At 36.8% G+C, this 12130-nt stretch overlaps 1 protein-coding gene across 4 annotated transcripts in view; it reads left to right on the top strand.

Moving 5' to 3' along the window:
- The window catches only part of KIF1B (kinesin family member 1B), a 138396-nt gene that overhangs the window by 59921 nt on the left and 66345 nt on the right, over positions 1-12130 (top strand). For all 4 annotated transcript variants that reach the window (XM_028487854.2, XM_028487857.2, XM_028487859.2 and 1 more), the window contains 7 exons: positions 1248-1327; positions 2402-2477; positions 9497-9576; positions 10085-10191; positions 10974-11057; positions 11290-11470; positions 11594-11666. In XM_028487854.2, coding sequence (XP_028343655.1) covers positions 1248-1327; positions 2402-2477; positions 9497-9576; positions 10085-10191; positions 10974-11057; positions 11290-11470; positions 11594-11666 — 681 coding nt within the window. The remainder of the gene's footprint in view (positions 1-1247; positions 1328-2401; positions 2478-9496; positions 9577-10084; positions 10192-10973; positions 11058-11289; positions 11471-11593; positions 11667-12130) is intronic.

Consider the following 12130-nt stretch of genomic DNA (forward strand, 5'->3'; position numbering starts at 1 on the left):
GCTGCCTGTAGTAAACTGGGGAAACTTGTGAAGGCCTGTGTGTTCATATTCTTCGTGTTCCTTCATCTTAAGAAATAAGGATGCTCCATTCCTCCAGGTGTAGGGAGGTTACATCTCATGAGGGTCTTACGACTTGCTTTAAGAGGAGCTCAGAGAGTCCTTCCTACTTGTACCATTTCTTAAATCACTCAGCTTAAGTATTCAATATGCCAAGATAATACCGTATTTGGGGAGAGCATGTGCTGCATCCTGTCAGTGTTGTGGTGTTGTGGTGAAATTACAGTGAAACAAAAAACAGTGAGGGACTTCCCTGGTGGTGCAGTGCTTAAGGCTCTGAGCTCCCAATGCAGGGGGCCCGGGTTCGATCCCTGGTCAGGGAACTAGATCCCACTTGCATGCTGCAACTAAGAGTTCGCATGCCACAACTAAGGAGGCTGTGTGCCACAACTAAGGAGCGGGCAGACTGCAACTAAGGAGCCCATCTGCCACAACTAAGACCCAGTGCAGGGCTTCCCTGGTGGTGCAGAGGTTAAGAATCTGCCTGCCAATGCAGGAGACACGGGTTCGAGCTCTGGTCTGGGAAGATCCCACGTGCCGTGGAGCAGCTAAGCCCGTGTGCCACAGCTACTGAGCCTGTGCTCTAGAGCCCACGAGCCACACCTGCTGAGCCTTGTGTGCCACAACTACTGAAGCCCGTGCACCTAGGGACTGTGCTCTGCAACAAGAGGAGCCACCGCAATGAGGAGCCTGCACACCATGGCGAGGAATGGCCCCCGCTCGCCACAACTAGAGAAGAAGCCCAAGCGCAGCAGCCAAGACCCAATGCAGCCAAAAAAAAAAAAAAAAAAAAAAAAAGACCCAGCACAACCAAATAAATAAATAATTTTAAGAAAAGCAACAAATATCTCTTCGGGGGCTTTATTCTTTTGTAGCAGTGGCTGTCAGAAACAATGCTTTGCATTTTGGGATGCTAATATTACCTTTCCTTCTACACACACACAGACTCTCTCACACAGACACACACACACACACACACTATTAAGCTATTTTTATTAGGGCTTAAAGAGAATACATCTGGGGCTGATTTCTTTCTTAACATATTAAGAAAGGAAAAAAAAAAAACCTCATCGTATTAGATTCTGCCTCATATCCTCAAAAGGGCATCATCTGCTTCTTGCTGCTCTTCCTAGACACAGAATGTTAAATTATAAGACTCTTAGGCACTTAACTGTGTACTTCCTCCTTAGGAATCGGAGAAGATCATTGCTGAGTTGAACGAAACCTGGGAAGAAAAGCTGCGTAAAACAGAGGCCATCAGAATGGAGAGGTCAGGAAGTTAAACTCTGGAATGTTTCTAAATTTTCTGGGGAATTTAGATTACTTTTATAGTAAGAAAAGATAAAATAGAAGTTAAAAACAAAGAACCTTTCCTCCCCAAATACACAAAAAAACAAACCCGTATGGGACTTATGGCCCAATTTACACTGAAGTGAAATTCAGGTTCCCTAGGGAGTCGTGTTCTTAGTTGCTGTACTACGTGTTGCTAGGGATCCATATAAAAATTGAAGCTATTGAAGGATAGAGTTTTTAATTTGCAAAAAGACTGCCTTTGATAAAGGCCCAAATAAAAAAAAAGCTGTTCTGATTACTGACTTTCAGAGTTATGTTTTCTAGAACCTCTTTGGTAAGAGGTTAAGTAGTTTCAGTTGCAAACTTTCAAAATCTGTATTTTATCTTAACCTCCCAATTCTCTACCCTGAAGATGAACATAATCCAAAATAATACTTTTGCTATTGGAATAAATATACATTTAAAGAATGTTAGTTCCTATCTTCTTCCTTCATGGAAGGTGAGGCAGAAGTGAGTGCTAACGTGTTTGTAAAGTGAAGGTATGAAACAATTTTCTTCTCTATTGTAGAGATTTTAAGCTAGAATTGTTGAATCAATATGATGGTGGTCATGGGAACATGACATTTGAGAAAAATCACATTTGTAGATAATACTCCCTATATCAAAGTTCCTTTCTGATTGCTTTCTTGGATTTTAAGGAATGGTTGTTTGAAGTGGATGTATTGCCTTAAGGGAATATTCCTTTCTTCCTTTTTTTATATTAATAGACATATTTATGAATTATTGTCTACCTCCAAAGTCAGATGTGACAAAATTCTTATTTGGGTGAATATAGCTTTACCTAAGACAAGAACATACTTTATTTTGAATGTACAATTCCTCTTAGAAATAATTTCTCATTAATGATGGGATAAGCAGATTCTTTCACATTTGTATTACTGACTTTAAACATGGACAGTTGCTTTTGCTTTGCATTATTTCCAATTCAAGTTAGACTGATTTACTTGACCTTTTGGTATTGTTATTCTGATACGCTTGTTGCTTTTTCTAGAGAGGCCTTGTTGGCTGAGATGGGAGTTGCCATTCGGGAAGATGGAGGAACCCTGGGGGTTTTCTCACCTAAAAAGGTAGGAAACAATGTTGTGAAACTTAAACAAACAGAAACACTTTTTGTTTGTCTTGGTCACAGGCACTTCATGTCTTTCAGGGCTGGCTCCTCTTCTTCCTTTTCTTTTAAATCTTGAGACTTGGCTTAATTTCTGATATTTTTGATTTCATCTTACAATACAAGTCCAACCTGTTTCTAAAATGCTTTCAGAAATGTTTACTGTTTCTAAAATAAAATCCAAGACAGTATAAATCTGTAACTTTTGGTCATGATTCAGTATGTTTCCTCATCTTCATTGTTGCTTTCTCTTAAATTTCTAGCCTAACCTAGCATACCTTGCTTCAGTTTGGCTACTCTTTCTATGTAGTTTTCCCCACAGATGCCAGCAACCCTGAATTATAATTCTTTGGAAGCAGTTTCAGCTGTTCAGGATTGTGTAGAAAAATACTGCTTCAGTTTGCTTTTACAGTTTGTGTGATAGACAACCACTGTACTGAGTAAAGCAGTTCCTGTCCTCATCCTTCTAGCCTCCTCTGCTCCCTTCTCAGTTTTTTTTTTTTTTTTTTTTAATGACTCCAGTAGTTACTGTCCTACTTACATAGTCATAGTTGTTAAGTAGTAGATACGTTTTTAGCTAATTATAATAGCAAGGTCTTTTCTTTCTTTTTCTCCACCCCCCCCCCACCCCCTACTTAGTTGCTTCTTAGTTATTATTAGCTACTGGAAAACTATTATGAAATGTTTATTTTGTGTACTTATTTATAGGACAGTGATAGAACATAGATTGATGTACAAAGCATATATTTCATACTAGTAATAAATGGTCCTTCATTTCATATGATTTTAGATTAGCTATTGGATACTTAAACATCTTCATGCAAGGGTCTGATAATGGTCTCTCTAGGTTAGCATAGAATGGGTATGGAGTTTTCAAATGGTACTTTCATTTTATGTGATATGAAATAGTCCTGTGGTTTTTTTTAGGATTCTTCTGGTTAGGTTTTTCTTTTTTATAAATTCTGATGTGTTATTTTCAACAAAGAAAATTGATTTAGAGACATTTTAGATATATATTTTAGACCTGGAACAATAATAACAGTATTTCATATGTGTATATTGCCATAGGTCAATGATTTTCAGTTTAATAATTTTTCCTTCAGTAAGACATTATTTTATTCAGATATATTATATATGATTGTAGAGATTTTAGCAGTTATAGACTTGATAGAATTTAGATTGTGCCTTTGCATATATCTAAAGGTATTTTATAATATCTTTAAGTGTTAAGAACTGTGAGGAAAATTTTTATAACAACTTGTAAAATTATGGCATTTAACACAAATTATAAATAACTTGAATAAGTATTGTGTGTTATAAGTATTATAAACAGCACAGAATTCCAAACTGAGATCCCTGTTTCCAAAGCTTTCTCTTACTTGCTTTAACTTTCTAGACTTCTTCAGGAAAGGAAGGGATACACCACTGACCACATCCAAATTCAGTTTTAGAACCTGTTTCTGATGTGTTAACTTGATTGTGGTAATCATTGCACAATGTGTATATGTATCAAATTGACACATTTTACAATGACATTGTACTACCTAAATAAATACAGACTTTGTCATTCATATCTCAACAAGACTAGGAGAAAGTACTTCTAAGGGAAAAGGAAAAAAAAAAAACCTGTTCTTGAGGTTCCCTTTTCTTTAGGCCAGTCTCATGATGGGTTTTAAAGAATGCTGCCCACAGAGCTTTGATTTTCTCAAACCAGCAAAGCTGTTAAGTCTAGAGACAGATGTTAGTTGGAAGGATGTAGAGGTTTTCCTAATTTCTTTTAAATCATCTTTTGCAGTCCCTTTCCTTACCCTGCTCATCTGACTCTTCTTTCATTTTTCCATATTTGCTGACACTATCTTGAGTAGATTTTGACCCCAAGACCATGTGACTTATTTTTGGATTCCAGTGGGGTATTTTCACCAAAGAAGGTTGGTTTTTAAAAGATTTTAGAAATAGTAGAGTTAGATGAAGAAGATTTTTATAAGATGTATTACTGAATGTCAGTAATTTTAATTTCTTCTTTAAGATAAAAACTAACAAACTAAAGACAATAACTGGGACCATGGAAGAACTGATAAAAATTATAAAGGGAAATGATAGGGGATGTGGGAACATTTTTATAAAGTAAATGAAAAATTAAATATTTCTTGAGGTTGTAGGGGGCAAAAAATGATTTTTCCTCTACCTTTCTGAATTCTTGGCTGAGACCCCTGTAATAAAAGACAGATTAACAAGAGAAAAACAAAGAAGTTTATTAACATGTATACCTCATGTATACATGGGAGATACCCAGGGAAAAATGAGTAACTCCCTGAGATGGTTTAACACACACACACAGACTCTCTCACACAGACACACACACACACACTATTAAGCTATTTTTATTAGGGCTTAAAGAGAATACATCTGGGGCTGATTTCTTTCTTAACATATTAAGAAAGGAAAAAAAAAAAACCTCATCGTATTAGATTCTGCCTCATATCCTCAAAAGGGCATCATCTGCTTCTTGCTGCTCTTCCTAGACACAGAATGTTAAATTATAAGACTCTTAGGCACTTAACTGTGTACTTCCTCCTTAGGAATCGGAGAAGATCATTGCTGAGTTGAACGAAACCTGGGAAGAAAAGCTGCGTAAAACAGAGGCCATCAGAATGGAGAGGTCAGGAAGTTAAACTCTGGAATGTTTCTAAATTTTCTGGGGAATTTAGATTACTTTTATAGTAAGAAAAGATAAAATAGAAGTTAAAAACAAAGAACCTTTCCTCCCCAAATACACAAAAAAACAAACCCGTATGGGACTTATGGCCCAATTTACACTGAAGTGAAATTCAGGTTCCCTAGGGAGTCGTGTTCTTAGTTGCTGTACTACGTGTTGCTAGGGATCCATATAAAAATTGAAGCTATTGAAGGATAGAGTTTTTAATTTGCAAAAAGACTGCCTTTGATAAAGGCCCAAATAAAAAAAAAGCTGTTCTGATTACTGACTTTCAGAGTTATGTTTTCTAGAACCTCTTTGGTAAGAGGTTAAGTAGTTTCAGTTGCAAACTTTCAAAATCTGTATTTTATCTTAACCTCCCAATTCTCTACCCTGAAGATGAACATAATCCAAAATAATACTTTTGCTATTGGAATAAATATACATTTAAAGAATGTTAGTTCCTATCTTCTTCCTTCATGGAAGGTGAGGCAGAAGTGAGTGCTAACGTGTTTGTAAAGTGAAGGTATGAAACAATTTTCTTCTCTATTGTAGAGATTTTAAGCTAGAATTGTTGAATCAATATGATGGTGGTCATGGGAACATGACATTTGAGAAAAATCACATTTGTAGATAATACTCCCTATATCAAAGTTCCTTTCTGATTGCTTTCTTGGATTTTAAGGAATGGTTGTTTGAAGTGGATGTATTGCCTTAAGGGAATATTCCTTTCTTCCTTTTTTTATATTAATAGACATATTTATGAATTATTGTCTACCTCCAAAGTCAGATGTGACAAAATTCTTATTTGGGTGAATATAGCTTTACCTAAGACAAGAACATACTTTATTTTGAATGTACAATTCCTCTTAGAAATAATTTCTCATTAATGATGGGATAAGCAGATTCTTTCACATTTGTATTACTGACTTTAAACATGGACAGTTGCTTTTGCTTTGCATTATTTCCAATTCAAGTTAGACTGATTTACTTGACCTTTTGGTATTGTTATTCTGATACGCTTGTTGCTTTTTCTAGAGAGGCCTTGTTGGCTGAGATGGGAGTTGCCATTCGGGAAGATGGAGGAACCCTGGGGGTTTTCTCACCTAAAAAGGTAGGAAACAATGTTGTGAAACTTAAACAAACAGAAACACTTTTTGTTTGTCTTGGTCACAGGCACTTCATGTCTTTCAGGGCTGGCTCCTCTTCTTCCTTTTCTTTTAAATCTTGAGACTTGGCTTAATTTCTGATATTTTTGATTTCATCTTACAATACAAGTCCAACCTGTTTCTAAAATGCTTTCAGAAATGTTTACTGTTTCTAAAATAAAATCCAAGACAGTATAAATCTGTAACTTTTGGTCATGATTCAGTATGTTTCCTCATCTTCATTGTTGCTTTCTCTTAAATTTCTAGCCTAACCTAGCATACCTTGCTTCAGTTTGGCTACTCTTTCTATGTAGTTTTCCCCACAGATGCCAGCAACCCTGAATTATAATTCTTTGGAAGCAGTTTCAGCTGTTCAGGATTGTGTAGAAAAATACTGCTTCAGTTTGCTTTTACAGTTTGTGTGATAGACAACCACTGTACTGAGTAAAGCAGTTCCTGTCCTCATCCTTCTAGCCTCCTCTGCTCCCTTCTCAGTTTTTTTTTTTTTTTTTTTAATGACTCCAGTAGTTACTGTCCTACTTACATAGTCATAGTTGTTAAGTAGTAGATACGTTTTTAGCTAATTATAATAGCAAGGTCTTTTCTTTCTTTTTCTCCACCCCCCCCCCACCCCCTACTTAGTTGCTTCTTAGTTATTATTAGCTACTGGAAAACTATTATGAAATGTTTATTTTGTGTACTTATTTAGAGGACAGTGATAGAACATAGATTGATGTACAAAGCATATATTTCATACTAGTAATAAATGGTCCTTCATTTCATATGATTTTAGATTAGCTATTGGATACTTAAACATCTTCATGCAAGGGTCTGATAATGGTCTCTCTAGGTTAGCATAGAATGGGTATGGAGTTTTCAAATGGTACTTTCATTTTATGTGATATGAAATAGTCCTGTGGTTTTTTTTAGGATTCTTCTGGTTAGGTTTTTCTTTTTTATAAATTCTGATGTGTTATTTTCAACAAAGAAAATTGATTTAGAGACATTTTAGATATATATTTTAGACCTGGAACAATAATAACAGTATTTCATATGTGTATATTGCCATAGGTCAATGATTTTCAGTTTAATAATTTTTCCTTCAGTAAGACATTATTTTATTCAGATATATTATATATGATTGTAGAGATTTTAGCAGTTATAGACTTGATAGAATTTAGATTGTGCCTTTGCATATATCTAAAGGTATTTTATAATATCTTTAAGTGTTAAGAACTGTGAGGAAAATTTTTATAACAACTTGTAAAATTATGGCATTTAACACAAATTATAAATAACTTGAATAAGTATTGTGTGTTATAAGTATTATAAACAGCACAGAATTCCAAACTGAGATCCCTGTTTCCAAAGCTTTCTCTTACTTGCTTTAACTTTCTAGACTTCTTCAGGAAAGGAAGGGATACACCACTGACCACATCCAAATTCAGTTTTAGAACCTGTTTCTGATGTGTTAACTTGATTGTGGTAATCATTGCACAATGTGTATATGTATCAAATTGACACATTTTACAATGACATTGTACTACCTAAATAAATACAGACTTTGTCATTCATATCTCAACAAGACTAGGAGAAAGTACTTCTAAGGGAAAAGGAAAAAAAAAAAACCTGTTCTTGAGGTTCCCTTTTCTTTAGGCCAGTCTCATGATGGGTTTTAAAGAATGCTGCCCACAGAGCTTTGATTTTCTCAAACCAGCAAAGCTGTTAAGTCTAGAGACAGATGTTAGTTGGAAGGATGTAGAGGTTTTCCTAATTTCTTTTAAATCATCTTTTGCAGTCCCTTTCCTTACCCTGCTCATCTGACTCTTCTTTCATTTTTCCATATTTGCTGACACTATCTTGAGTAGATTTTGACCCCAAGACCATGTGACTTATTTTTGGATTCCAGTGGGGTATTTTCACCAAAGAAGGTTGGTTTTTAAAAGATTTTAGAAATAGTAGAGTTAGATGAAGAAGATTTTTATAAGATGTATTACTGAATGTCAGTAATTTTAATTTCTTCTTTAAGATAAAAACTAACAAACTAAAGACAATAACTGGGACCATGGAAGAACTGATAAAAATTATAAAGGGAAATGATAGGGGATGTGGGAACATTTTTATAAAGTAAATGAAAAATTAAATATTTCTTGAGGTTGTAGGGGGCAAAAAATGATTTTTCCTCTACCTTTCTGAATTCTTGGCTGAGACCCCTGTAATAAAAGACAGATTAACAAGAGAAAAACAAAGAAGTTTATTAACATGTATACCTCATGTATACATGGGAGATACCCAGGGAAAAATGAGTAACTCCCTGAGATGGTTTAGAATTCTGGCTTAAAGACCATCCTAATAGGGAAAGGGGATGGAGAGGTAGGCCTCTCAGGGGAGCATAATTGGCTTTTAGGAAAGATGAAGGGACCCTTCAAGAGTAGATGGGAGGGGGCTTCCCTGGTGGCTCAGTGGTTGAGAATCCGCCTGCCAATGCAGGGGACATGGGTTCGTGCCCCGGTCCGGGAAGATCCCACATGCCGCGGAGTGGCTGGGCCATGATAGTTTGTGACAAAGTTTGTCTGGGTGTGGTGTCAATTTCTAGTTTTCTCTCCTGGTTGATGAGACTCCTGGGAGGGGATTTCTGATAGCTGAGTTCCTTTTGGACCATCCATGCTTAGGCAGGAGAGGGGATTCAGAGAAAGCTGCTCTCTGCCTGTACTGTTTTTCAAGTGCCTAATAGCTCAAAATAATCAGTATGTCAAAGTGGCATGTTTAGGGGTGGCAAATTCTGCTGTCTTTCAAGATTTTTGACCAAGTGTTTGCAAAAATTATGATTAATCCATCCAGAGAATCAGCCTGCTCTAATTTTTCTTTTGTGTTCTCTATGCTTTGACCTTATCAAGAATTGGATCTTGTTCTTTATCCCAGAACTCAGGTTTTTAAATAGAATGCATTAGTGTAGTTTGGGGAGGCCTGAAGAGAGTGTTTTCTGTTTACTATGGAATTGCAACTAGGAATGAAAGCAGTCCCTCTTCTAGGCACTCTGGTAATCCAAGAAGCCATCAGCCTCCTGTATGTCCCTGTCATTCTCACAGCCCTCTCAGTGCTACTTGCTCCAAATTGATCATCTGTAACCTTTTTCAGACGCCACATCTTGTTAACCTCAATGAGGACCCACTGATGTCCGAATGCCTTCTTTATTACATCAAAGATGGAATTACAAGGTACATTTGTTTCTTCTTTTGGTCACTTAATGTTTTCTTTTCTCTTAGGATGATTGAATAGCTAAAGGGAAGTTGTTTGGTGAAAAATTTCTTTTACTAATTTGCTGATTTTCTTGTCTGAAATAGTTATAAACTATCCTCTCTACTCTTCTCAAATTAAGTGTTTTAACCAGCTGAACCAATTAACGTGTAGTTTTTTCCTAGCAGACCGTAAGTAAAATTTTACTCCTAACATTTTATATGAATTCATTAAGGAGAGTAGTTCACTCGTATCTTTTTATGATGCTCTGAGTTATTTGGTGTATCATTTGCCCCTTCGTTGATTTTTCTGGTGTAGCGGGGGTTGACCATATATGAAAGTAGAGTTTGCAGTTCAAAGCCTCTGATAAAAAAAAGGCAATACCTTTTTTGTATGTACCAAAGAATATTCTTTGGGAGAAAGAGGCTCATTGTTTGTAGTGCTTTTTGTGTCTTAATTTCCCTGGGAAACACTTTCCCTTGTGTTCAGGGTTGGCCAAGCAGATGCTGAGCGGCGCCAGGACATCGTGCTGAGTGGGGCTCACATTAAAGAAGAGCATTGTATCTTCCGGAGCGAGAGGAACAACAGTGGGGATGGTGAGAGTTCTTGGCTTAACTTTTCCAGCAAACTTTTCTTTCTGTATGATGAGAAATCCCCACGGCTTGGTGTTCCCTGTCTCTTTCAGTGATACTTTCTTGTACGATCTAATATTTGAAAATGGAGAAACTTGGGCTGCTTATAAATGCAGGCATGGACATAGCTACTTTACATGAAAAAAGCGTGGACGAAAGGAGCCGTTTTGTTACTGCCAAGAATTGAGCGGGACATAGGCAATTAGGCTTGGTCTTGAATCTTAATTATTTGATAGACTAGTAAGAAGGGAACAAATATCCTGGGTAGTGGGAGATTTGAAGAACCTCTGGTCTTAAGCCAGTAGAATTTATTTTTACCTAAAAGGGAAGAAAAAGTCCATCTTGATTTTTGCCCAGGTTATTAACAAAACAACAACAATCTAATAGTACTTTTGTGTTGTATAATTTATTCCTCCCTTAATCAAAATATTAGCTTTTGATCTTAAGTTTCTGATGATTACCTATATCTCATACTTAAGATTTCTGATGCTTTTCGTTTTTATATACTGAAATGTCAGATATCACTGAAACTAACATTTCCTATCTTCTTCTGAAGTTTGTCAAATTCATTTAAATCTTTCTGAGCCACAGCCCTGGTTCTGGTACCCTAAAATGAACTATTATATAGCTCCTAAGCCCCTTGGTTGGTTGCAGGAATCTATTCTAGTCACCTTGAATCCTCACCTGCTTTCCATTATTTTCTTCCAGTTGTTTGTGATGCTAACATTAGTTTGTGTTCCTCTTAGTTATTGTAACCCTGGAGCCCTGTGAACGTTCAGAAACCTACGTAAATGGCAAGAGGGTGGCCCAGCCTGTTCAGCTGCGCTCAGGTGAGACTGGAAGAGGCTTGAAGTCTTCAGAACACATGGCTTGTGCAAAGCAACTCTTTAATTTTTAATGCTTTGTCTAAAAGTTGAAGTGATAGTCAGCATTAGGATTTACGTTCTTGCAAAACTCCGAAAGCTGTCTTTTTGCATTAGGGAGAACATAAATCTAGGTTATTAACCTAGATGCAACACATTTAAAAAATGATTTCTCATTCATGTTTCTGTTCTGTGCTAGGAAACCGTATCATCATGGGTAAAAACCATGTGTTTCGTTTTAACCACCCGGAGCAAGCACGGGCTGAGCGGGAGAAGACTCCTTCTGCTGAGACCCCCTCTGAGCCTGTGGACTGGACGTTTGCCCAGAGAGAGCTTCTGGAAAAACAAGGGATTGATATGAAACAGGAGATGGAAAAAAGGTAATGTACAAATGTGATGTGGTCCATGTGACTCGTTTCTTTTAAACACATAGCAGAATTAATGAAACAGCTCAGTGATTTTGCAATTTATTCTTTCCTCTCTTGCTTCTCTGTTCCGTCTAGGCTACAGGAAATGGAGATCCTATACAAAAAGGAGAAGGAAGAAGCAGATCTTCTCTTGGAGCAGCAGAGACTGGTAGGAGTGCATCCTGAATCCTCTGTTAGGAAAAGGGCAGCTTGCTTTCATATCACACCTTCCCTGTTCCACAGACGAGCACTCGCCCAGTTGCTTCTCCAGCTGTCATTGATACCATACACTATTCTCTCATTTCCTTCATGGAGAAGGAACTTACATCCCCTGGTAGCCTTAGCCTGAAAAACTGTCCTTAAAGGTGCTACTTCTGTGCCTCTTATATCTTAAAGTCAAGTCTTCTATCAAAACCAAGTGCTTTTCGAGGAAATAGTGCGAGCTTTTCTAGTAGCCTTTTTCTTTTGATAGTGGTTTTTGAGTATGCACCAGTGGTGGTTCTTGTAATGATAATTACTCTGAATATTGAATTTGGTGGGTGTTTGCCTTGGTTTTGTTTCTGATCACCTGATAGTACTAATTCTCTGCTCTTGGGCTGACTTGGGGATTGTTCTTGTGCTGGGTGGACTTTT

The sequence above is a fragment of the Physeter macrocephalus genome, chromosome 3 (genome assembly GCF_002837175.3).
Source record: "Physeter macrocephalus isolate SW-GA chromosome 3, ASM283717v5, whole genome shotgun sequence".
In the NCBI taxonomy this organism is placed as follows: domain Eukaryota; kingdom Metazoa; phylum Chordata; class Mammalia; order Artiodactyla; family Physeteridae; genus Physeter; species Physeter macrocephalus.